This window comes from Pleurodeles waltl, chromosome 4_2 (assembly GCF_031143425.1).
Source record: "Pleurodeles waltl isolate 20211129_DDA chromosome 4_2, aPleWal1.hap1.20221129, whole genome shotgun sequence".
Taxonomy (NCBI): Eukaryota; Metazoa; Chordata; class Amphibia; order Caudata; family Salamandridae; genus Pleurodeles; species Pleurodeles waltl.
Window position 1 is genome coordinate 419,693,109 of NC_090443.1, and position 25,507 is coordinate 419,718,615.

At 44.9% G+C, this 25,507-nt stretch overlaps 1 protein-coding gene across 1 annotated transcript in view; it reads right to left on the reverse strand.

The window, feature by feature from the left end:
* Positions 1-204: 204 nt before the first annotated feature.
* The window catches only part of SYDE1 (synapse defective Rho GTPase homolog 1), a 142,032-nt gene continuing 116,729 nt past the window's right edge, over positions 205-25,507 (reverse strand). The window contains exon 8 of the mRNA XM_069231653.1: positions 205-5,731. Coding sequence (XP_069087754.1) covers positions 5,265-5,731 — 467 coding nt within the window. The 3' untranslated portion in view covers positions 205-5,264. The remainder of the gene's footprint in view (positions 5,732-25,507) is intronic.

Here is a 25,507-nt window from a genome sequence, read left to right on the forward strand (position 1 = left end):
TTTGAGAATGAAGTGGGAGCTCATATGACAGGAACATTGAAGATTCACCAGAAAAGGACACCTAAAGGAGTACACAGTTTTGTGTTAATTACACTATGCATGTACAACCAAATGTGACACAGGTATAAATTCTATGGTCCTAGGAAACATGAGGACTATACACCGTGACATGGAAAATTAAACCTAAAAACAATACAAGGTCACTTTTCCAGATATCTTTTTTCTCTTTATTGTTCGTGTTGTAAAATATTGAGAATATGAAGGTGAGTGGTGAAAGGGTGACTACAACAAAGCCACCGCTCTCCAAATCTGTACCTTATAGATTTTCATTTTACAAATTCACAAATCCCAAAAATAAGGTATATTTATAGCATCTTAAATACATACAAAATGAGCACAATTACATAACGGCCACATGGTTTGTATGTTGAATACTGTGTATCTTTAAAAACAGTGAATAAGCAAAAATAGACCTATGAACTGCAGGTGGCCCGATTTATGTTACAGGCCATCAATTATTGAACATATATGCATAACAGTACAAAAAATGATAACTGAACAAAATATTAAAACATATAACTTAAAAATACTTTAAGGTATGGCCGTAATACTTTTCATGTCACCTTTTCAAATGCAGCCAACAAAGTGTCCCCTTGCTGTAGGAAAATGGTAGGTGAACGCCATCAGAGTGATTCACATTTTAAACAGTCCCAACATGTTGTTGGAATTCTGTGATCCCATAGTACCATAAATAGGTTTAAACACTCGCCTATTAAAGTTGTGGTGGGTGAAAACGTCATCTGAGGACAGATAGCCAGATGTAGAGTATTACTAAAGGTTAGAAGTTGGTTCTTCCCTGGCATTAGATGGGATGTTAGAAGACCCGGTGCAGAAAAGGAAAAAGGGCGTAACACAAAGTAGGGGTTACACACAGGAACAAAGGATGCGGATCAGGAACATGCGTGACCGATTCTAATGGCCTCAACTTTTTAATATAGATTATCACACAGATTTCAGTAAATGCCACTGAGAGGCAGCACTTTCAGGTAGAGCTGAATGTATATAGGCTAGAGGAAAGTCACATTTTCAACAAACTTGGTTACAAAAAAAAGAAGAAAAAAAAGAATAATCACTTTATTGCTGCTATTCTTCCAAAACCACTTTCCTGTGGGTTTCTGGAATTTGGCACAGCTGCATTATGTGAATTGTGTGAAAGTGGAGGAAGCATATATGACCAAGTCATGCAGCAAGAAAAGGAAAATTATGGGTCCTAATGAGGCACCATGTGGCAATATTATTTTGACATTTTCATGCATGTTAATACAGTTTGGACAAAGGTAGCACTTCAGTGGTAGCAGGTAGACACAAAACTACATTAACCAACAATTGAATGGTAACCAGTCTACTTCTGTAAAGGGCCTGTCTCTCTCTGTTCCGCACCAGGTAGGTCTTTTTTTATTAGTAATGTTTGATCCAGTTCAGGTACAAACTAATTTTTTGTTTAAATATGCAAAGTATGCAGTACTTTGTGAATTATGTGGCAAGGATGTAAATCCACGATTCTGTGGAAAATGCTGGGCAGCAGAATCATATAATGTCAGTGGCGCTGGGCATAAGAATACTATTAAGTGGTTACCCCGTGCCAGATTTAATAATACTACAGCTTTTCAATGTACTCCGCGTTTAACTGTTGCAAGTATTGTTGCTATTTAAGCTGTCCTCCGCTTTCAGTATTCCTCGTTTTTTTTACCTTGAGCCTGCTACTTTGCACATGAAATTTGAAACTTGTTTTGAAGTATTTGTGGGTTTTGTCTTTTCTGTTGTTGGTGTAGACCAAGAGAAATGAAATGTTTTACTTCGCATCTTTGCTGTTGCAAACATGCAAACATTTACATGCTACACATCCTGTTTCCCAATGATTTTCCTCCTTCAAGAGTTGAAAGTGCTTCATAAAACAGAAGAGAAAGACCAGGTAATTAAAATGATTACAGAAGAGTCACAACAGAGAGCACTGCGGCAGATGCTATACATCAATAGTTCACCCAAAGACGGTACAAACAGTTAGCCCTGAATACTGATCTGGCAAAATCATGGCACTAGTTCACACAGCTCACAACATTCAACTTAGAAAGCTCACCTATTAGGACAAAACCCATCAAGATTAAGAACATAGAACAGGGATTTCTTTTTCACCCTGAAGAAATCCTAAGCAGAAAATAATAGCAGTTGTCACGTATATAGAAGTCTGGAATCCTAGAGCTCCAAGAAACGCCCGAGCTGCTGAAAAACGCGAGATGAGATGACTTGGGTGTGCTTGATAGTCTTGCAGTGCTGTTCAGCATGGCTGCATTCTGCACGTCCAAGCATGTATATCCAGCTAACAACTGCTAAGAGCTATTCCCAAGAATCATGAAGACGTAGTCTGCCACCAGGGCCACTGACTGTGGAACCATGAGATAAAAGTTCTAATCAAGACTTCAACACAACCACAACAGTGATCCTGTGCAAATCACTATGTCCTTGTGTTTCAGGTCCTAGGGCTGCCAAACCAAAGCGTGCTCAGAAACTATGTGACCTACAGACATGAAGCACTCACAAGGACCTGGACAACTGGAGCCTAAAAATGCCAAGAAGTCATATCACCAAGAGCTACTCTCCTATAAACCTTTTGTGATGGATCACAACAAAAAAACTTTTCTGCTCTTGCCTCCAAGTACCTAGTTTCCTTGCTGTGTTAACCAGCATTTGTAAAATTCCCACTACCACTATACAAGTCGTATGCACTACACTACCAAAGTTAGTCATCACAGCAGCAGCAGATTGCTGTAGCAGCGGCAAAAATAAGCGGTACATATAGGGAGGGGCAGTGAGGAATTCAGGAATTGTAACACTGTTTGGTTTACTAAGCTCATTAAGAGGACCCTGCATAAAGGAGCCGAGCTAAAATGGGCAGCACAGCCCCTAAAAGGTGCAATATTTATAATACTGTGACTGTATTTTTGCTTGCTTTAAATACAAGTGCTCAGCTTTTTCTGCCAGTGCACACACTTTATATTTACAATGAGGTCATGTTTCTTTGAATATACATTTTATATTGGTAGGTTTGTATGTATAATACAAGTCATCTGATATCTTGTAGTTCGAGTGACAGCACAATTGATCTTGTGATGTTTTACCCAGTCTAAAAACGGTGCTTTGTGGCTCTGATGGATAGGCGGAACATTAAAGGAGCAGCATTAGTCTGTAATAAATTTTTTAGTGCCAGAGAATGTATCACAGTCCTCCCACAATCTCTGGGTGATTCACACAGGCCTGTAAACACAACAGCTCCTTAGATTAACATTATGGTAATATGAAAAGATTAAACACGAGTAAGGCAAACACTTCCCCACAGTTTAAGTAACATATGTGGTGCTGGTGTAGTTTCCCTAACGACTCCAGGATGAAATACAAGCTGAAAATTAATGAATGCATCTGAAAGGTTGCTCATGAGGGTAAGATGAAATGGGGTGGTAGGTACTTGATTGTTTTTATCAGGAGTCTGTCTTAACCTTGAAGTGACAAACTGTTTCCTAACACAGCGCCCCCCCCTGAATGAAAAGCATCAACTTTAAACACATGTGTAGATGCCCTTGTATCATAGAGTCTTCTTGTAGCTAGTACTGATGCCCATCTCAGCCTCATACTCAGAGGCACCTGTGCCGAAGACACAAGGATGTATCAGACAAGTTAGGAAGCCATTCTAAATGGGTATCTTAAACAACCCATCAGACACCGCAACCTAAATTGCTTCTAAGCCTACCCAAGGTTGAAAAAGGAAAGTTCTTTGGACAACTTTCTGAGGGCATTAGATATCCTTCTGGATGCATCCCGACTTCAGAGGAGGATTCTACGTACTCCCTAAAGGGCAGAATTAGCCTTGCTTGCCATATATCTATCCAAACTAGTGTACTTAGTTTAAGGTCAAACCAACACGGCATTGCATAACACCTGCCACCTAAGATGGTTACATCTTGGACTTCACTCTTTGCTGGTCAGGTTTGGAACCTTTTCCATCCCAATTCACATTTTATATATGTAACCAATGTCTGCCAACCCACATTAGCAGGGAAAAAGAGAGGCGCCTCATGTGGAATTATTAACATCATGTCACAGATCATTCTTGTAACAAAATGGCCTCAAAGACTCAATCCGTTCTACTGTTGGAAGAAACAAAAGAAAAACTTGGTTAAATTTTTCCTTCACTACAAATTTCAGATCTCCAGCCCATTCCATTCTATGTAAAGATATCTCACTATAATTGAATGTGGGTCACAGTAGAAGAGAAAAACATCCTGCTAAGAAAGGGATGTCCATCAGTTGGTTACTATTGACTATAAATGATTCTCATTTAGATTAACTATATAGAAATTTAACATTTGTGAATATACTCAAAATATCACAGGACTGTCACCCAAGGACCAACAGGCACTCTTGAGAGGAGGTCTTCATATTACAAGACATCAGTCATTAGAACAAAATTTGAAAGTGCTTTGTTATTACAGGAATACAGAAGCATGCATGCAGCCACCATAGGCATGGATTATTAAGCATAGTGATTCCTATAGGATCATGGGAGCCTCTGCAGTAGGGAGTCAGGGCTGATAACATACAAATAGATATAAAAGAAGTAAAGTGCCTTTTCATAACAAAGAGCTGAGACTCCAACACATGGGATGGGCTCTTAATTTTGCATTACAGCTCTCAAAACTACTCCTCCAACTACAATAATGTGGTCCCAAACACTACAATTAGCCTGTTGCATTAACGCTCCAATCCAAGAACACTAACACCAAGCCGAGGTTATGGACTGGCTCCCTTACATTACGTGAATGTTTCCTACTTTGGTCTTGTTGCTCATTTGCATACTTTTACTACATCCCTGCCCTTGCCAGTAACCTGGGTATGGATACCACAACAGCACACAGTCCCTATTGACTAAACCATGCCTTGACCTACAACTCCTATCAAATCTGAAAACCACAGGTCATGCAGGTAATCATGTCAACAACTCTGGTTGACTCGGAGATTTCCTCATCATCAACAGAAACAATAAAACCTTGAAGGCATCAAGAAACTTTCTCTCAAAGTGCCTACAACAGGACATTTTCAATATACAAGGTAGCCACCACTTAATATTTGTATAAGGACCTCTACTGGAGGCTCTCACATGTGAAGTCCAGGTGCTTTAGTAAGCAAACACTTTTTTGACCATCATCTGGGGCTCATAGGCAGATGTTAATCTGTTTGGAAAGTTCCCGTTCCAGGTCTAAAATCAAAGCATCAAAATCCTTCAGGTTCAGCCGAGGGCTATAGGGAGTCTCCAAATCAATCTCTGCAGTGTCATCCACCAGTGCAAAGTCCCTAACAAAGACTGTCCCAGTCTGAGTCAGGAAGCCCTCCCTCAGATCAAGGACTGCATTCTCCTCTTCGTTCTCACTGTCTGTCCCAGCCACTTCATCGTAGTCAGCATCCACCAGGTTCCCACTCGGAACCAAAAGTAAGTCCTGCCCACAGATGCTCCAGTCCCCAGCATAGCGATTACTGGGTGGACTCTCAAGGCCCCTGCACCGGTTTCTGGACACCACCTCACTTGGAAAGAGTTCCAGCTTCAGCTGTGTTTTCTGTCTCAGGTAATCAGTGGGTTTTGCAAATGATTTATCCTTAAAATCTTCAGCTTTTCTTCTTGGATCTGTAAAAGAAACATTTGTGAAGTTTGGGGGTGACAAGTTTCCGAAATTCAATTTTAAAAACAGTAGGTGAATAAAGACTGCATAAATGCCAGAGACAACAACTTGCTAATTATTTGGACACTAACTGTGGTCACTGAAATGAGGCAGAATCTATACCTTTACTACCTGGATGTCTACCCCCTCAATTCATACTGTTTTTGTTTCTTAAGGCAATACACAAAATTGGCCTTAATAGCTTTAATAACTTTTGCCCACTTCTTAAGATTGCCAAAGCTGCCAAACTAGTGTTACAGGTAATCTACACTTGTGCAGAAGGAATTGGCCCAGTGCATGCCTCAATACTTTTTTCCAAACCAAGTTAACAGGTTTACTTTTTGTCACATTGCCAAATAAAACAAATGCATTGGATTGCGGTGTTTCAAAGTTTGCACTCCTCTCTCGTTGTGCAAGCAATATTGTATTTGCTTTGTGCCCTCTACACAAGTGTGCACTTTTCCGATGTAGGTTTGGAAAACCTCAACATGATGTGGTGTATGCCCCTTCCTAGTTTGTTACGAGGTCATATCCTTTGCTATAACAGAGTCTATTGGGTGGTCTACAAGCCTTGAACAAATACAGCAATTTTGGACTCTCATCCGAGGATGACTCTGCAAGATACTGGCAGCAGGTACATCCACCATAGATGGTTCTTTGGTCCTTAGGGACCTCGTACAGCCCTGGCTCCACAACAAAACAAAGCCTCACACTTACCACAAGGGATTATGATACAGTTTCCTTTGAAAGGGGCTTCTCAATAGTCTCTACCATCCCATGAGGTTATGTAAGGTTGGTGCTTGGAAGGAGCCACCCAGCACTACACATCCTTAACATTAAGGCAAGAAAGAAAAGTGTTGTAATTTGTTGCAGGCTGCTATTGCCATGCCACTGAAGAGCTCACAGGTGAAAGAGACTGATCCACATGCCAGATCAGAAATGACGCTGGTGCCACAGTAGATAATTTATGAAATGGCAGAGCCTACATTTTTCTAACTCCGCAATCAAAAGTAATTTTTATAATAACACCCAATGCATTTATGGATTCAAATCGGGTCCAGTGGTTGACTGCATTCAAAAGGGTATGGGAACTGTGGTGCTGCACACAATGGGTTGGGTTGGAAGAGTGTGGGGGAGTAGTCAAAGGCATGGTTGAATAAACAAAATATTCTGTATCTTTTTTCGGTCTTTCACCTTTAGGTAACTACATATGAAATAACACAGCTTAAGTGAAAATTAAATGCAAATTATGTTAATCAGTAATACACTATTGTACATTATGAAACCTCTATTAGTTAATGCACTGCAACAGAGAGCCACAGAATTGATCCTAGTTGGTGCAGTGGAGAATAGTGACTTGTGTATGTTTAGTGCTATAAGATTGTTTGTGAAAGCTCTATGAACAATCAAGTCATTATGTTACACTTGCATTACACACAGTATAAGATAGGCTGCTACAAAATATGCATCTAGGTTTAAGGTAAAAAAGTGCTTCAAAAAAATAGATTTTAGTAATACCTAGACAGCACATAGTGCAATTTATTTTATATAACTGTCCATTAAAAGCACACACTTCACAGCTTAGCTGTCGGCTCCCTTACAAAACCTCTGAAAAAGAATGTGTCATCAAGAAGCTTCAAGTGATTCCATCAATTAAAGCCAATACCAACTTCAAGTACCCTTTACATTTGCACATTAAACAGTTGCACACATATACATTTCTTTCAGGCAGCAACACTCTGGCAAGAAGGCTTGTTTAACTGTCTGCCTCGCCCTCGGTTTAACACAACAGGAGACTCCCTGCCTTAGACTTCAGATGAGGCATTTCAGCTGTCAGAATTAACCGTCCCAGGATGGTTGTCTTAACAAAAAGTAGGGGCACTGTTTTTTTTTTTAAAATTAAAAAAGAATAGGCGCATCATGCCCCTCAGAAACACCGCTCCTCCCCACCCCCCATCTTTGACCACTGATTGGATCCAATTAGATGTGTTAGCTATTAAGTCCTAACAGCAGAATCTATTTACTGTCAATTATCTAATAGCACAACTAGTGTGAACATAATGGGTGTCATTCTGTTTTTGAGACCCTCCATGACCTGATGATATACTGAAAATCTCTGAATTCTCCCTTCGCACCACTGTCATCTAAGGCAGGAAGTACATCTGGTGAGTGCCACATTGGAACTCTCACCTTACAAAATGGTGGCAACACTAGAGGCACTCAGAAAGATACAAGTGAAACTTACTTGGCACATAAAAAAAACACAAATGGCCTGGTGAATCAACTAGTGGTGATACATCGCACTCCAAAGTACTTAAGGCTGGCTATTATTTAGGATGAACATGCATCTGATATATTTTATACCCAACTATCCAAGAGGCAGGGCAGGCAATCGCATAAATCCCTAACCTGGCATGTTGTGAGAGAATTGGTACTTAAAGCAGATACATGTTAGTTAGTACAGCAGCTGATTTTTGGGGTTTAATAACATTCAATGATATAAAGACCCTTTCTGATGGATACAACTACCTGTGGATTCCTCACCTAATGAATACTCCCATGGCGCCAGCATTCGACGGAAATCTTCTTACTAGTCTCTGCACGTCGACGAGGACGTCACTCTAGCCCACGCGACGCCGTCTGACGTCATACAGGCAATAAGAGGTCCTCGACGACGTGCGGACGTCAGTTCCCTTTTTTCCGTGCATTCGAAACGGTTATCTTCGAGGGAGCAACTGTTATTTTTTTGGTTACAGTGTATTTTGGCTGCGTAGTCTTTCGCTGTGGTAATAATGTTGCAGAGAAAGTCTGGATTTAAGCCTTGTCGTGAGTGTGGAGGCAAGATGTCGGTGACGGATCCTCATTCCGATTGCCTTTGGTGTTTGAGCTCCGACCACGACGTCTCGACTTGTGATTCATGCCAGCACATGAATCCAAAGGCCCTCAAGGAACGTGAGGCGAAGCTGTTTATGGCTAAATCGAAGGAGAAGCATCACAAGAAGTCTTCTTCTCCAAGACATCGGCGTCATCGAGACTCCCGGCGCCGTAGAGAATCTCGGCGTCATTCGAAGGAGACTCGTTCCAGGTCTTCGGATCGGCGCCGAAGGACATGGGAGATCAGTCCCACGGTTACGCCGCATCCTTCGACGCCGTTGCCCTCTCCGGCGTCTCCAACTTCACCTGGACAGGCGTCGGTGATTGAGGTATTGGAGCCTCAGGTGTTTTCTCCGGCGCAGACGTCGAGGCCGGCGTCGGGGTCGCCTCCGAGACAGGCACCTCAGTATCCGGCTTTTCCCACCCCTGGAGCCGATAGTTCCGCATTCTTGAATGCGATGTATGCCATCTTCCAACAGATGGCTCCAGGGGGTGCTCCGGCTGGGCCTTTGGCCTTTTCTTTGGGTGATCCTGCGCCTCTTCGGCCGGCACCCTTTATGCCCTTTCTCCCTTTTGGGAACGTGGGCTCGGCGCCAGTGTCGGCGCCGGTGGCCGCTCCGGTGGCTTCAGAAGGATTGGCCCCGGGGATTTCCATCCCGTTGACGTCGGGATTTCGGCCTGTGACTCCGGTGGGTCCATCTGCTTCAGCTGCTCTTTCGTCGGCGCCGAAGTTACCTGTGGCGCCGGACGCGGCGTCGGTGGCTTCTGAAGATCGGCGCCGATCTTCGACTTCGGCGGAGGCATTGTCGACTCCGCGTATTGAACAACGACTTCATTCCAGGAGACGTGCTCTCCGTGTATTAGAAGAGCAGGAGTACCAACGAGCCCTGGAGGAAGGAGAGCTAGAGGACTCGGGTGATGGGCTGCGTGGACTGGAGTCGGCCAGTGGGCTGGACACTTCCCCTGAGTGGGATCTTTCGTCCCCGGGGGAATATACTGAGGAGGCTGCTTCCTTTCATGCAGTGGTACAGAAGGCAGCTAGTTTTTTGGACCTGCCTTTGCCGGTGGTGGAGGCTAAACAAAACCTTTTAACAGAGGTGCTACATCCGGCCTCAGCTGCGGCGGAGCCTCTGTTGCCATTTAATGACGCTCTGCTGGATCCGGTGTTAGAGGTGTGGAAGAGGCCGGTATCTTCCCCAGCAGTTCACAGAGCCGTGGCCAGGAGGTATCGGGCGGCTCCGACTGACCCTGGGTTTCTATCTAGGCACCCTACGCCGGAGAGCTTGGTGGTGCAGGCCTCCTGTTCATCCAAGTCAGCACCTGGTTCTTTCCCGACGGTGCCTGGGGACAGAGATTCAAAGAAGCTAGAGGCGCAGTCGAAGAAGATTTTTTCGTCCTGCAGTCTGGCGTTAAAAGCCACCAATGCAACCTGTATCCTGGGGAGGTATATTCATGCTCTGATGGATGACATTTCCTCATCGTTTACAGAGATTCCCCAGGGTCTTTTGGATCTTGTCTCAAATGCCCAGGCTGCTGCGACCCAGATTATCCAGACGGGACTGGATACCACCGACTCAGTAGCCAGAGCAATGGGCACAACTGTGGTGGCAAGGAGACAGGCCTGGCTCCATAACTCGGGCTTTTCTGCAGATGTACAGTCCACATTGTTGGATCTCCCGTTTGATGGGGACAAACTATTTGGAGCCAAGGCTGATTCGGCCTTAGAACGTTTTAAGGAAAGCAGGGCCACGGCTAAGTCGTTAGGGCTCCAAGCTCCTTCTTCCACGGCCTCTTCCAGATTTTTCAGGAGGTTTCGTGGATTTGGGCGTGGCTCTTCCTCCTCTTCCTTTCGGGGAAGATATCAGCAACCTGCCTCTTCCCATCCCTATAGATCTTTCAGGGGGAGAGGTAGGGTCCGCACCAGAGGAGCCTCTCAGCAGCAATCTGCCTCTTCCTCATCCTCTGGCGGGGTGCAGCAGGGGAAGCAGCCTTAGGCTTCCACCATTTCCCACTCACTCCTCTCCTGTAGGGGGAAGATTACAGCATTTTCTCACCAAATGGAAGACTGTTACAACGGACACTTGGGTTCTCAGTATTGTGGGAAAAGGCTACACCCTTCCCTTTCGGGAGTTCCAGCCCCTCATCCCGCCCCGCCCTTCTTATTGTTCAGAAGAACACCTCCTGTTGCTAGAACAGGAGGTACAAGCCCTCCTTTCCAAGGGCGCGGTGGAGTTGGTCCCAGAGCAGGAAAGGGGTCGAGGATGTTACTCAAGGTATTTCCTGATTCCCAAGAAGGATGGTCGTTTGAGACCAATTCTGGACCTGAGGATCTTGAATTGGTTCCTCAAGCAGGAAAAATTCAAGATGCTGACCCTAGCACAGGTGCTTTTGGCGTTGAACAAGGAAGACTGGATGGTGTCTGTCGACTTGCAGGATGCTTACTTTCATATCCCGATACTCAAGTCACACAGGAAGTATCTCCGGTTTGTGGTGGGATCGCAACACTATCAGTTTGCGGTCCTTCCGTTTGGTCTTACTTCAGCACCTCGAGTCTTCACGAAGGTGATGTCGGTGGTTGCGGCAGAACTCAGAAGGAAGGGGATAGCAGTATTCCCTTACTTGGACGACTGGTTGATCAAAGCCAAGTCCCCGGAGCTTGTGTCGCATCATCTGCAGTCAACAACCCAGTTGTTGTTCGACCTGGGTTTTTCGGTGAACGAGCCCAAATCTCACCTAGAGCCCTCTCAGCGCCTCCTGTTCATAGGGGCAGTACTGGATACAACATTGGGTCGGGCCTTTCCTCCGCCTCAGCGGATTCAAGATATTCAGGATTTGGTTCCAATGTTTCAAAATGGAGCGGTAGTTCCAGTCCTCAAGGTCCTTCTTCTGCTCGGTCTTTTTGCCTCCTGCATTCTGTTGGTCACGCATGCTCGCTGGCACATGAGGGCTCTTCAGTGGTGCCTCCGAAGGCAGTGGTCTCAACACAAAGGGGATCTAGAGGGTACTGTCAAGATCTCCAGAGATGCTGCTGTGGATTTGAAGTGGTGGATTGCAAGCAACAATCTTTCACAAGGAAAGCCGTTCCAGCAGTCGCCACCAGTGGCCACAGTCATAACGGATGCTTCCACTCTAGGGTGGGGAGCTCATCTGGGGGATCTGGAGATCAAAGGTCTTTGGTCTCCAGAGGAACAGATGTTTCACATCAATCTGTTAGAGTTACGGGCTGTACGTCTGGCTCTCAAGGCCTTCCTCCCTTCCCTTCGTGGTCAGTCGGTACAGGTCCTAACGGACAATACTACCACGATGTGTTACATAAACAAGCAGGGAGGAGTGGGGTCGTACCTTCTCTGCAGAGAAGCTCTTCGACTATGGTCCTGGGCAAAGGACCATCAGATTTGCTTGATAGCAAACCATCTGGCCGGAGTCTTGAACGTGCGTGCGGACAGTCTCAGTCGCCATTTCTCGGCAGACCACGAGTGGCGTCTCCATCCAGATCAAGTCCGTTTAATCTTCCAGAGGTGGGGGTTTCCTCGGGTAGATCTGTTTGCCACTCGAGAGAACGCGTATTGTCCGTTGTTCTGCAGCCTCCAGTATCCGATGCAGGGAGCGTTGGGGGACGCGTTTCAAATAACCTGGTGCGGCCAGTTGCTTTACGCGTTTCCTCCCATACCCTTGATTCCTCGAGTATTGAGGAAGATTCGCCAGGACCGGGCTCTAGTCATCCTAATAGCTCCGGATTGGCCAAGGAGGGTATGGTACTCCGACCTTCTCCAACTCTCAATGTGCCCTCCGCTCCGTCTCCCTTTCAGGGCAGACCTCCTCTCGCAGTCGCAGGGGCAGGTTCTACACCCCAACATCCAGAGTCTGCACCTACATGCCTGGAGATTGAACGGGGCAACCGGAGTTCCTTCTCTCTCCCGCCTGAGGTAGTGGATGTTATATTAGCGGCCAGGCGACACTCCACTAAATCTATCTACGCTAATAGATGGTCTAAATTTGTTGCGTGGTGTGGAGAGAGGCAGATTGATCCTTTGCATTCTCATCTATCGGACGTTTTGTCTTTTGCTCTGTCTCTAGTGCAGAAAGGTTGTGCAGTGGCTACCATTAAGGGTTATTTATCGGCCTTGTCAGCCTTCATATGTCTTCCAGACCAACCATCTTTATTTAAATCCCCTATTGTTATCAGATTCCTGAAAGGTCTTCTAAATAAATATCCTCCAAAGCCATTCGTTATGCCGCAATGGGATTTGTCCTTGGTCCTGACTTTCCTTATGGGGTCCCCTTTTGAACCTATGCATTCTTGCCCCTTAAGGTATTTGGTTTTAAAAACAGTCTTCCTGATAGCTATAACATCAGCAAGGAGAGTGAGTGAGTTGCAGGCCTTATCAGTAAAACCCCCTTATACAACTTTTTATGGGGATAAGGTGGTGTTGAGGACCAAGGCTGCTTTCCTCCCGAAGGTTGTTTCACCCTTCCATTTGGCTCAGGCAATTACTTTGTCCACGTTCTATCCTCCGCCTCATCCTTCCAAAGAGGAAGAAAGACTGCACCGTCTGGACCCAAAGAGAGCGTTGAGCTTCTTTATTGATAGAACAAAGGATTTCAGGCTGGAGGATCAGCTGTTTATTGGATACGTGGGCAAGAGGAGAGGAAAGGCAGTCCACAAGAGAACACTATCCAGGTGGGTTGTTCTTTGCATTAAAATCTGTTACTCTTTGGCAAAGAAGGATCCTCCTGAGGGCATTAGAGCTCATTCCACCAGAGCTAAGTCGGCCACTTCGGCCTTGGCCAGAGGTGTTCCTATGGTCGACATCTGCAAGGCCGCAACTTGGTCGTCCCTTCACACTTTTGCAAAACATTACTGTTTGGATTCTGAGGTTAGAAGGGACGGCCATTTTGCACGGTCAGTGCTGCAGGATTTCTTGGTTTGACCATTTAGGCACCCACCGCCGGGCGTGGTACTGCTTTGGGACTCTATTCATTAGGTGAGGAATCCACAGGTAGTTGTATCCATCAGAAGAACGAGTTACTTACCTTCGGTAACGACTTTTCTGGTGGATACATTAGCTACCTGTGGATTCCTCACGGTCCCACCCGCCTCCCCGTTGCCTTTCTGGTCTTACCAAGTAATACTTGAGTACGCTCCTCTTGGTCTTTGAGGGTGCAATAGATGTTGTATATATTATATTTATATATATGTATATATCTTTGTGTATATACTTGATGTGTATATATATTTTTTTTTAAAAGAGAGAGTTATATATATATATATAAAAGATTTACAGTTATTCATGCAATGTTGTGTATTTTTACAAGGTAATGGGATGTTGCCTTGCTCTTTCATTGCATTGCCTGGTTGTTCTCATGCACGTAAAAAATGATTGGTACTGACGTCCGCACGTCGTCGAGGACCTCTTATTGCCTGTATGACGTCAGACGGCGTCGCGTGGGCTAGAGTGACGTCCTCGTCGACGTGCAGAGACTAGTAAGAAGATTTCCGTCGAATGCTGGCGCCATGGGAGTATTCATTAGGTGAGGAATCCACAGGTAGCTAATGTATCCACCAGAAAAGTCGTTACCGAAGGTAAGTAACTCGTTCATCTCTGCCTTGATCTGTAGATGGAGACACAATTAGAATTGTGGTGCCTAACCTATGCTTTAATCCAGTCAAGAAAGCAGACCCAAAACTCCTCTACTCCTCTTTCAAACACCAAATATAGGGAAGAATAAAAACTGCTGGAAGACAGAGGAGTCTACTTTAGAATGTTTCCAAGTAACCCTACAAAAAAGGAACACATCTGAGTCCCCTAGGGAAGCGGAAGCGGCAATTCTGAACATACCCCGATATGTTACTGTATCCTGCAGCATTAGACCCACCATTGGAAGTCACAAGCAGTGTTGTTTACCTGAAGACAGGAAAAGCACACAATCTTCTTGCAATACCAAGATCCACATTTCCTTCCTTTACTTGTGATATGTTCTCTAGCAATTGTGAGCTGGAACCGTATTTTGTTTCAAGAGACTTCAGTCCAGAATGTTTTTATGAATTGGAGGCAATGAATGCGGAGGAGCCAAAGCTGTTCCTTGACTCACACTGTTGTCGACTCAGCATGTCGCATCCCTGAAGCAAATGCTTCTCAATATGTTTTGTCCTTCTTGGCAACTGCTTACCTGAGCTATCTGAACTTGGGGGAGACTTCTGGGTGTGTGTGTTTTTTTTTTTTTTTTTTACATTCAGATAACATCAGGCATCAATATGGCTTTAAACTCCCCTGCACCCACTCAGACTTAGTTTCTTCCCCTCATTAGGACCTTTAGGATCATATCTACAGCTGTTCCTCCTAATGAGGGTTGTAGTCATGAATGTCCTCTATTACAAATTGTGCCTTTTATAGGATATATACTGAGATTCAGGCCCTCATTAGGAATTTGGCGGGCGGAAAAGACAATTTCCGCCCGCTGGCCCAGCGGGAAATGCACAACATTGAAGCCGGCTCATAATAGAGCCGGCTGCAATGCTGTTGTGCCTCGGGTGCAAAGCAGACAGTGATCTGCGCAAAGGGGCTGGGCCAGGGGGGCCCTCGCACTGCCCATGCACTTCCCGCATTGCCCATGCCAAGTGCATGGGCAGTGCAGGGGCCTCCCCGGAGCCCCCGACACCCTGTCTCCACCAGCATTTACATGGCTGTGAAACCGCCATGTAAATGCCGGCGAAGAGAGGGGTCGTAATCCCCAGGGAAGCGCTGCTTGCAGCCCTGGCGGATTGGGACTGGTACCACTGCCAGGTGTAGGGTGGCCGAAAAGTGGCAGTGCCAGCAGTCTGACCGTGGCACTTTTGCCATGGTCGTAATGTCATGGTCGGGCCGCTAATTGGGCGGTGGTCCAACCTCGACTGTGACCCTGGCGGTCTGGTGACCGCCAGAGTTATAATGAGGCCCTCAGTCTCCTGTGAGCCCAGCCTCCTAGTTTCCCCTTATTTTCTGATATTTCTGTGGGTATCCTCTCCTAGGTAAACTAATTTTTCTGCAGCCATGCCACAGTTCATATTCCTTTCCCATTCTAAAATTGCTGGTGGTTCTGCCTCTACCCATTTTTTTGCAATTTATATTTTAACATTTGCTAAATCCTGATTTACTAATAATTCTTGATACTTAGTTAGGTCCAAGTTCTCCCTGACACCTGACAGTGCTCTCAATGCCTTAGCCAGCATCATTGCCTATAAGCAAGTTTCAATCTATTCCCAGTATTTCTCAATATTTTTCAATCTTGAGGTATATGGAAAAATGCTCCCTTCCTTCAGCATCCATGTAGGTCATATCATCTTTATGTGGTTGTGTTCTCTTATAGTATGTTCTGTGTAGCACTTTAAACTGCATCAGCTTAAATTTTGCATTAAATTAGATTTCTCTTGGGAATCTTAATAGCATCTTCGCAAATTCAGTCCTCCAGTTCAACAATATATTACTGCCATCTCATCCTCATGGTGTATAGTTTTCGTTTTTTGGGGGGATTTAAAATAGTGTGCTATATGTTAGTGAGATGGCTTTGCTCGGTTGCTGTCCATATAACAATCACCTTCCTAGGCTGGAGTGTTCTTTAGTTACTTTGTGTCAATTTCAGTGGTTAGTGCATGTTTGAGCTGTACATCCTTAAACAATTGTGTCTTGTTCATTTCATAATTGCTTTGTAAAATGGTCGAAAGATATCATTCCAATTTGCATTTTAGAATGTGTTCAGGGTTGGGATGCCTGCATCATCCGATTTCCTGATACTCCTACAGTTTCACCATTGCTTTCATGGGTTCCTGGGGATGTCAATCTGCTCTCCCACCCCATTTGTTTGATCAGGTTGTTCCATGTTTTGGCTATTGTGTCGGTAGTGAGTGGAGTGTTACATGGCAATGTTCCCCCATAGAGTGTATCCTTTTAGTCCAAGAATACGGCAATATTTTGAATGCTTACATTTCTAGTGGTGAACAGACCCATTCATTTGTACATTAAAATTGTGCTGCTCCATAATATTTCGGAATGTTTGAAAGCGCAGCAGTCTGTTGTGTCCTTAGTACTATGAATGGAGATCCTCCTGCCTTTATCAACGCTCTTGTCATGTTGCCTATTTTCCTAACTAAGCACTTATGAATTAGATATTGAGTATTTTGTAATACATACCAAAACCTAGTGAGGGCTATCATTTTGTAAATTGCTGCCCTTCTGAGCATTGACAGTGGAAGATTGCGCCAGTGGGAGCCTTCAGCCTCTACTTTACTCGTTTATGGTTGGAGGTTCCCTCCCCAGAATGTGTTTTTGATTCAAAGGTATTCACAATGACTGTGTTCAATGCTATGCAGTAGGAGGAGCGTAGCCCATGGGGGTCTCACTTCCTAGTATGAATATTAATGATTTATTCCAGTAGACGCCTATGCCAGTATGTTTGTTTTATATGATGTCAAATATTGTTTTGAGGCTATCTAAGGAGTACTCTGGGATACACATGCAAACACGAGTGTGAAGACGCAAGTTATAGTTACCTTAGGGCATGAGTTATGGTTACTTGAAATAGCTAACTATAACAGGTAAATGTCTATGGTTTTGAGCGTGTAAATTCAGTACCTAACTATAACATCCCTGTAACCTTTTATTTTTTCTGTGAATTTCTATGGTGCTTTTAACTCAGTGGGGTGTTGGCCCCACTCATCCAGCCCCATGCTGCACACTGCCTAAGGCCATCCGCAGCAGGCGGTTGGCCGCAGCGAACCCCACCGTAGGCATCCAATCCTCCACCATGCACAGTGGAGGTTGACAGCGGGCAGGAAAACAGATGAAGTCTGCTCCCAGTGAGCAGGATCCGTTTTCCTGCCCCCACCCGCTGGGAGCGGACTTACAGATTGCTCTCACTTGGCAAGAGCTGTCAAAGCTCCTGCCAAGTGAAAGCAAACTGCTATCTCCCAAGGGTGTGCACCCCAGGAGTTAGGGAGCTGGCCCTAGGTGGGTGGCAGTACCCAAGGCCATTAATGCCTCCAGGAGGGAGGGCACGGTGCCCCTCCTTTCAGTTTCCTTTCAGTTTTCAGAGGCAAACCCCAGGCAGGTGGTGGTGGTCCCCGGGGCCGTATAAGGCCTTCCCTCCCCATTTATTTAGATATGTTGTCCCAGGGAGGTGGTGGTCCCTGGGGTGCCTCTGAGCTATGGGGTGGGGTGGGTGGTCTACACGGCCCCCCTCCAATTTTCCAATAATGCCCTGGGGGTGGTTGTCCCCAGGGCTCTTAGGAGCACAAGGAGGGGGGATCTGAGCAGCCTCCTTCCATAATTTACATAAAGGCCCGGGGAGGTGATGGTCTCTGGAGCTCAAAGAGCACCGAGGATGGGGGCCACGTGCACCCCCTCCCAACTTTATTATATTTGCAATGTCCCGGGACCTGGCCCACATGGGGGCTAATCTTTAAACAAGCATGGGATACTGTGCTTATTTTCTTTAAAACAAAATTTGCTGTGGATATGCAGATTCTCGCCGAATTGGCGGCAAAATTTTATAAAAACATTCGTTTTGGGACTTGGCTGAGTCAGAGTCCCAAAGTGGCTACTAAACACCTCCTAGTTGAAACGTTGGAAGCCAATCAGACATCAGCACAGGGATGGTTGGATCCGCAGAGAATCCATGTCCCTAGATATCTATATTTCTTTTTTTCATTATCTCAAAAACTATTGAACGGATTTACGTCAAATAACAACGAAGATTTGCAATGCAAAGGGTCTCGCATTTGCTTGAGTTAGAGCTATTAGCATTATAAACTTCTAACCAGACTTTTTATGCAATATAACTTGAACATCAAAAATAAAACAGTTGATATAAGCAAGTCGATTCAAAGCACCACAGCGACCATGAGCATTCGTGATAAGGAGAGACACAAAAGGAAAAACAAGTTTGTTTGAGGTCAAATTATCGACAAAAGTGCAATTATCCATGTAACAGAGTTGGTGGCCAAGGCGTTAACAAAACTGCCCCAAGGAGGGACAAACATAAACCATTTACCAATGTCATCAAAGGATTTTTGAAAGGCAAGCCCACGAACAAGTGATAGTGATGGACGTGAGGTTGGCATTGTTAAAAGCCCAGATACATACCAACACGTCGAAAAAGCAGTGCATGCAAGCTGCTATGCTCGATCTAAAAAGGGCTCTTTCTTGACAAACAGCTACTTTTCTGTCAAATATGTTGTCATTTCCATCCAGCAGTTCAGGATGTAGTTGTGTTCAAAATCCCTATGGGAAATTGCATGGGATAAAAGCATTTTGGGACCCCATGTTTTTCTCTGCCCCCGCTTGATGAATCACCCTGAAATTTTCAAGACAGCAGCTGAACTGAGTGGCGTACTAATTTGGAACATTTTGTGAAGATTCATCAAAAGGCAATTAAAGTAATTGGCAAAACAAAAAAAGTTGTACCTATGGAAGCTAGGTTATATATATATATATATATATATATATATATATATATATATTTGGAAAATGTCACTTACCCAGTGTACATATGTTCGTGGCATGAGATGCTGCAGATTCACATGCTGTGCATTATCCTGCCATCTAGTGTTGGGCTCGGAGTGTTACAAGTTGTTTTTCTTCGGAGAAGTGTTTTCAAGTCACAGGATCGAGGGACTCCTCCTCTTCGGTTCCATTGCGCATGGGCATCAACTCCATTGTTAGATTGTTTTCCCGCAGAGGGTAAAGGAAGGAGTGATAGAGTATATAGGTACAAAGTAAAAGATGTCCATGCTAATGTAAATGTATATACATATGTACAAATGTTTGTAACTTAAACAACTACATGCTTCCGGGGAGGTGGGAGGGGGCATGTGAATCTGCAGCGGAACATGCCATGAACAGATGTACACTGGGTAAGTGGCATTTTCCGGTCAATGGAATGTGTAGCTGCAGATATACATGCTGTGCATAGACTTCAAAGCAGTTAGTCCTCCCATAAAAGAGCAGTATTTAGCCTGTTGGAGTTGAAGTTGTTTGAAATAATGTTCTTAGTACAGCTTGGCCTACTGTGGCATGTTGGTGTGATAATATGTCTACACAGTAGTGTTTAGTAAAAGTATGTGGTGTTGACTAAGTGGCTGCTTTACATATTTCAGCCATTGGTATATTCCGTAAAAAAGCCATTGTGGCACCTTTTTCCTTTGTAGAATGTGTTTTGGGAGAAAGAAAATTAGTTACTTACCTGTAACTGCAGTTCTCCAGTATTGGTATCTTTCATAGATTCACATGCTTGAATCATCCCCGTCATCGAGGTGGGAGCCTCACGGTAAGTTTAAATAGATAAAGCAGTAAGTCAGTAAAAATAAAACTAGTAGGCCCCAGTAGGCCTCATAAGGTATTTTACAGTCTATCCACTTTGTTTTGTGAAAAGACCCAAACTTCAGTCTCAACCAATCAGGATTCAGCCCCTCCCAAATAGTCCCAACAGAGGCTGAATTCCCTCAGATTTTCTAGTAGGAGTGTGAAGTTTAATATCTGTATAATAGGGGAGCCTCTGAGGGGAGGAGGGTGGGTCGCATGTGAATCTATGAAAGATACCAATACTGGAGAACTGCAGTTACAGGTAAGTAACTAATTTTCTTCTCCAGCATTGGATCTTTCATAGATTCACATGCTTGAATCAGAATAACGAGCAGTAATGCTTTCTTAATTAGTGAATTACATTGACTGTAATTCTATTTGTAATTTTACAAATGATGTGAATCCCATCAGTTCAGCTTTAAAAACCACATACCTATTAATATATGTACATCAATAGACATTCGAATAGAAGAGCAATAACAGGTGTGTGGCAGAAAAAACCTGTACTCTTTTCATGATGATGAAGAGTACGACAAGCTAAGACATTATAAAGAAGTGAACAATCTGAATCAGATATGTAGAGTAAAACACACTGTAGCTATTAAGAAGACTAAGAACCAATAATGAACATACCTTGAGTGTGGTGGTGGGATGTGTTAGAGGCTCACCTTATCGGAATAAATGCCTCAGCACTGCCTGCCCCACTGCTGTATCGACGTTGTTCGTTTCTTCGAGACAGTAATGCCTCGTAAATGTGTGTTGGCTGGACCATGTTGCTGCTCTACAGATGCTATGTAGTGGTACCCCTGCAAATAATGCAGCAGAAGTGGCTACCGATCTTGTAGAGTGGGCTCTCACCTTGGTGTGGAGCGGTTTTCCTGCTTTTGAATGGCAGAATTGAATTGCCAGACCAATCCATCTTGCTATAGTCTGTTTGGACACCGCGTGTCCCTTTCTTGTTCCTCCGAAAGCTACAAACAATTGATCCGACTGGCGGAGAGCTTGAGTCTTCTGTAGATAAAACTTTAAACATCTTTTAATATCAAGGGAATGTAATGTTTTTTCCGCTACTGTTTGCGGATTTGGAAAAAAGGTTTTTAAGATAACTGGTTCATTTAGGTGAAACGTTGAAGGAACTTTTGGGATGTATTTTGGATTTGTGCGCAAGATGACACCTGAGTTTGTGAATTGGAGAAAAGGCTGTTTGATAGTGAAAGCCTGAATGTCACTGACTCTCTTTGCTGAAGTAAGAGCTAGCAATAACGCTGTTTTCCATGAAATGAATTTTTGGTCAGCTTTGTGGATCGGTTCAAAGGGGGCTTTCATAAGCTGCATCAATACCACATTCAATGACCATAATGATGGAGGCTTTCTAACTGGCGGGAAAACCCGAAAAAGGCCCTTCATAAATTGTTTGACGATTCTAGTGGAACACAAAGAAACTCTGTCTGGAGATCTGCGGTATCTGGAGATTGCTGCCAGATGTACCCGAATAGAAGAAAATGCAAGCCCTGATTTTGCAAGGAGCAGGAGATATGGAAGTATCTGTTCTGGAGTAGAGGACAAAGGATGTATATCTTGTGTTGCGCACCATATACAAAAACGTTTCCATTTAAGTTTATAGGTTTTGTTGGTAGTGTCCGCTCTAGCTTTCGCCAATATGTCTCTACACTCTGGGGAAATGTTGAGATTCAAGTATTCATTGTATTCAGGAGCCAAGCTGACAAATGAAGAGATGACGGATCTGGGTGTCTGACTTGTCCCTGGTGCATCGTTAAGAGAGTCGGGCTCTGTCTGAGTCGTAGATGTGGTCGTTCGGAGAGCATGAGGAGCTCCGTATACCAGACTTGTCTGGGCCATTTGGGAGCTATAAGCAGAAGGCGACACCCCTCCGCCTTCAGTTTGTTGATGACTCTCGGAATGAGCGGGATCGGAGGAAAAGCGTAGGCATAAACTCCGGACCATCTCATCGAAAACGCATTCCCCCACAAATCTTTTTGGGGAAGCCAACTTGCGTAGAACTGGCATTTCTTGTTCTCGAGAGTGGCAAATAGATCTAAGTTCGGTTTGCCCCATAATAGAAAAAGGCTGTTGAGAGTTTTCTGGTCTAGTTCCCACTCGTGATAAGGAATCACTGTCCTGCTCAGGGTGTCTGCTAGAATATTGGTTTGTCCTGGCACATGCTCCGCCTTGAGTGAAATATTGTGCTTTATGGCCCATGTCCAAATTTGTTGGGCTAGCTGCGAAAGTTGTAGGGATCTTGTGCCTCCTTGCTTGTTTAGATAAAACATGCTGGTTGTATTGTCTGTCCTGATTAAGACGCTTGAACTCTGTATCTTTGGTAAGAAAGCTTTCAGAGCTAAGTGTATTGCCTTGAGTTCCAGATAATTGATGTGAAGCTGACGTTCTTTCTGATTCCAGATTCCGCTGATTTGCAGGTCCTGGCAATGTGCCCCCCATCCTGCAAGAGAGGCATCCGTTGTTACTATGTAACTTGGTGTTTGGAGAAGAAAAGACAGTCCGTTTGACAAATTGGTTAGATTCGCCCACCACCTCATGATGTTCTTCATTGGAGGCGTTATGCAAATCTTGTCTTCGAAGGAACCGTTGACCTGGGTCCATTGTATATCTAATTGTTCTTGTAGGGGTCGCATTTGGAGCCTGCAATCTGGGACTAGCGGAATGCATGAAGATATCATTCCGAGCAATGATTTGTAGATGTGGACTGAAACGAACCTTCTTCTGGAGAGCCTTTGTGCCAAGGAGGTTAACTTTTGTTTCCGCTTGTGAGATGGGTAGGCTTTGTTGCGGACTGTGTCCAGAATTGCCCCCAAGAAATTCAATTCCTGTTTGGGGTAGAGTTGAGATTTCTGATAATTGACTACGAACCCTAGGTTGTGTAGCAATTGAAGGCAATGGAAAATATGATTTTTCACTTGCGATTTTGAGGGTGCCTTTATAAGCCAGTCGTCCAGGTAAGGGAAGACCTGGATCTCTGACTGGCGGAGATGTGCTGCTACTGGAGCTAACATTTTTGTGAAGATTCTGGGGGCTGATTTGAGGCCGAATGGCAGAACTCGGAATTGAAGGTGCATACTTCCCACTGTGAACCTTAGGAATTTGCGATGGTTGCGATATATGGGGATATGAAAATAGGCATCCTGGAGGTCTAGGGATGCATGCGATCTCCGGGATTTAACAGACGCAGGACATCCTGTAGAGTTACCATCCTGAACGATTGCTTCTTCAGAAACTTGTTCAGGGCTCTCAAGTCCAGAATGGGGCGCCAGTCTCCGGAGGGTTTCTTTACAAGGAAAAAACGGGAGTAGAATCCTCTGTTCTTTTGAAATAAAGGGACTGGTTCCACTGCTCCTTTTCTCAACATTATTCTTACTTCCCTGAGGAGTTGGTTCAACCTCGGAGGCGGTGGGCCCGATGGAGGAACAGTTGGTGGTGTTCGAGTGAATTCCAGAGTATGACCTCTGGCCACTACATCGAGTACCCATCTGTCCGATGTTATCGCCTTCCAGTTGGGGAAATAGGAAGTGATGCGACCTCCGACCCTCGATGTTGGTTGGTGGGGAAGCGTTGAGATGATCAGCGGGTCATTGTTTCCTGCCTGTATCTCTTCCCCGGGCAGCTCCTCGTCCTCTAGCTGGGTGTTTGTAAGCTGCGGCCGGAGGCAATCGATAATGCTGCTGTTGCTGATGGTATTGCTGTCGTGATCCTTTGGAGGAAGATGGATATTGTGACCTGTATTGCTGGTATCCACCTCGAAAGGAGTAATTACCTCTACCCCTTGCTCCACGAAAAGGTTGTTTTTTATACTGCAGGGTACCTAGGGATTTTGCCGTATCGGTATCCGTCTTGATAGCCTGCAAAATGTCGTCCACGTGTTTGCCAAACAAACTCTCTCCATCGAAAGGCATGTCAAGAACACGAGTCTGGACTTCTGGTCTGAAAGAAGTCGCCTTTAGCCATCTTTGTCTGCGCAGGACTGCTGCACCAGCTAATTGTCTAAAGCCAGTGAGAGAAATGTCTATTGCGCGGTCTATTATTTCTGCGGAGACCCTTTCTCCCCCCTGCAAGACCTTTTTTGCTTCCACCTTGACGTCTTCTGGCAGTAAATCTAAAAAAGCAGACATGTCTGCCCACATCTGGCGATCTTATCTTCCCAAGATGGCGAGGGAATTAGCCGCCTTAACGGTGACTGCGGCCACAGAGGAGAATTTCTTGCCAATATTGTCTAATCTCCTTCCTTCTTTATCCGGGGGAGACGCAATAGGTGTGGAGGGGTTTTTGGAACGTCGCTGAGCCGCCTGTGATATCACAGAGTCAGGTTTCGGCTTTGAGACTAGACAGGCCGGAGAATCATCTGGGGCCTTATATTTTTTCTCTAGTCTTGGCATTTGTGAAGGCACTGTTGCTGGGTTTTTCATTGCCTTCAAACCCTCCTGCCATAAGAAATCAACAATGGGTATGGCTCGTACAGATCTTTTTGATGGCTCTTTAAAGTCGTACAAAAAACATTTGGTTTCATGAGAAACAATTGCAAGGCCAAAACGTTTCGCCGCTCGCTCTATCAGATTATGGAAACCACCTATGTCCTCTGGAGGAGAATCTACTGGACCTGCTGGCGGTGGAGATGGTGTGGGGACGAGGTAATCATCCCATTCACTATTCGCCGAATCTCTTAGCTCACCCTCTTCCCTTTCGTCGTCCGATGAGGGGCAAGTTTCCTGGGTTTGGCTAATTACAGGTATAGTAGCCTGTGGCGTTACGGAAAGGCTAGTAGTATGAGCTTGCCGAGGTGTCTGGTAGCTCTCAGGTCTAGGTGGCGTGGACTGAGTTGACGGTGGAAACCTTTTATAGTAGTCCTTCAACATAAATTGAAGATCTGTTACTAATGTGCTAGGCATAGCGAGGGGCGATGGTTGTCGTGTCTGTGGATAAGATGTTGAGGCATAACTAGGCTGATACTGTTGATCCTCTTCTTCGTCAAACTCTTGACATTTTACATTGAGTTGTGACGGGCTACTAGCTGCCCCAAACATTCCGTGCGAGTATGTGTCGTCGTCGTCATCCTCTAAAAGATGTTGTGGTGGGTATGGCAACACTTTACTTGGTGAGGTATGCATTGGAAGAATATCAGACGCCTTGTCCCCTATATTAATAATTGAAAGGGGTAAGAATCTGGAGGAGTCGTCCTGATGGTACGAGGAATGGTGAGGCGAAGTATCCAGGTAGGTGGATGGTTTGTATACTGTTAATGCTGTAGATGATATGATCGTCGACGGTTCACTCGTCTGCGGTTCCCTCGTCGACGGCTCTCTTTTGGCCCGTTCTGTCGTCGACGGTTCTCTCGTCGACGGTTCCTTCGTCGACGGTTCCTTCGTCGACGGTTCCTTCGTCGACGGGTCTCTCGTCGACGGCTCTCCCGTCGACGGTACTCTCGTCGACGGCTCCGTCGTCGGCGGCGTCTTTACTAACGGGTCCTTTGTCAGCGAATGCTCCATCGACGGTCTCTTTGTC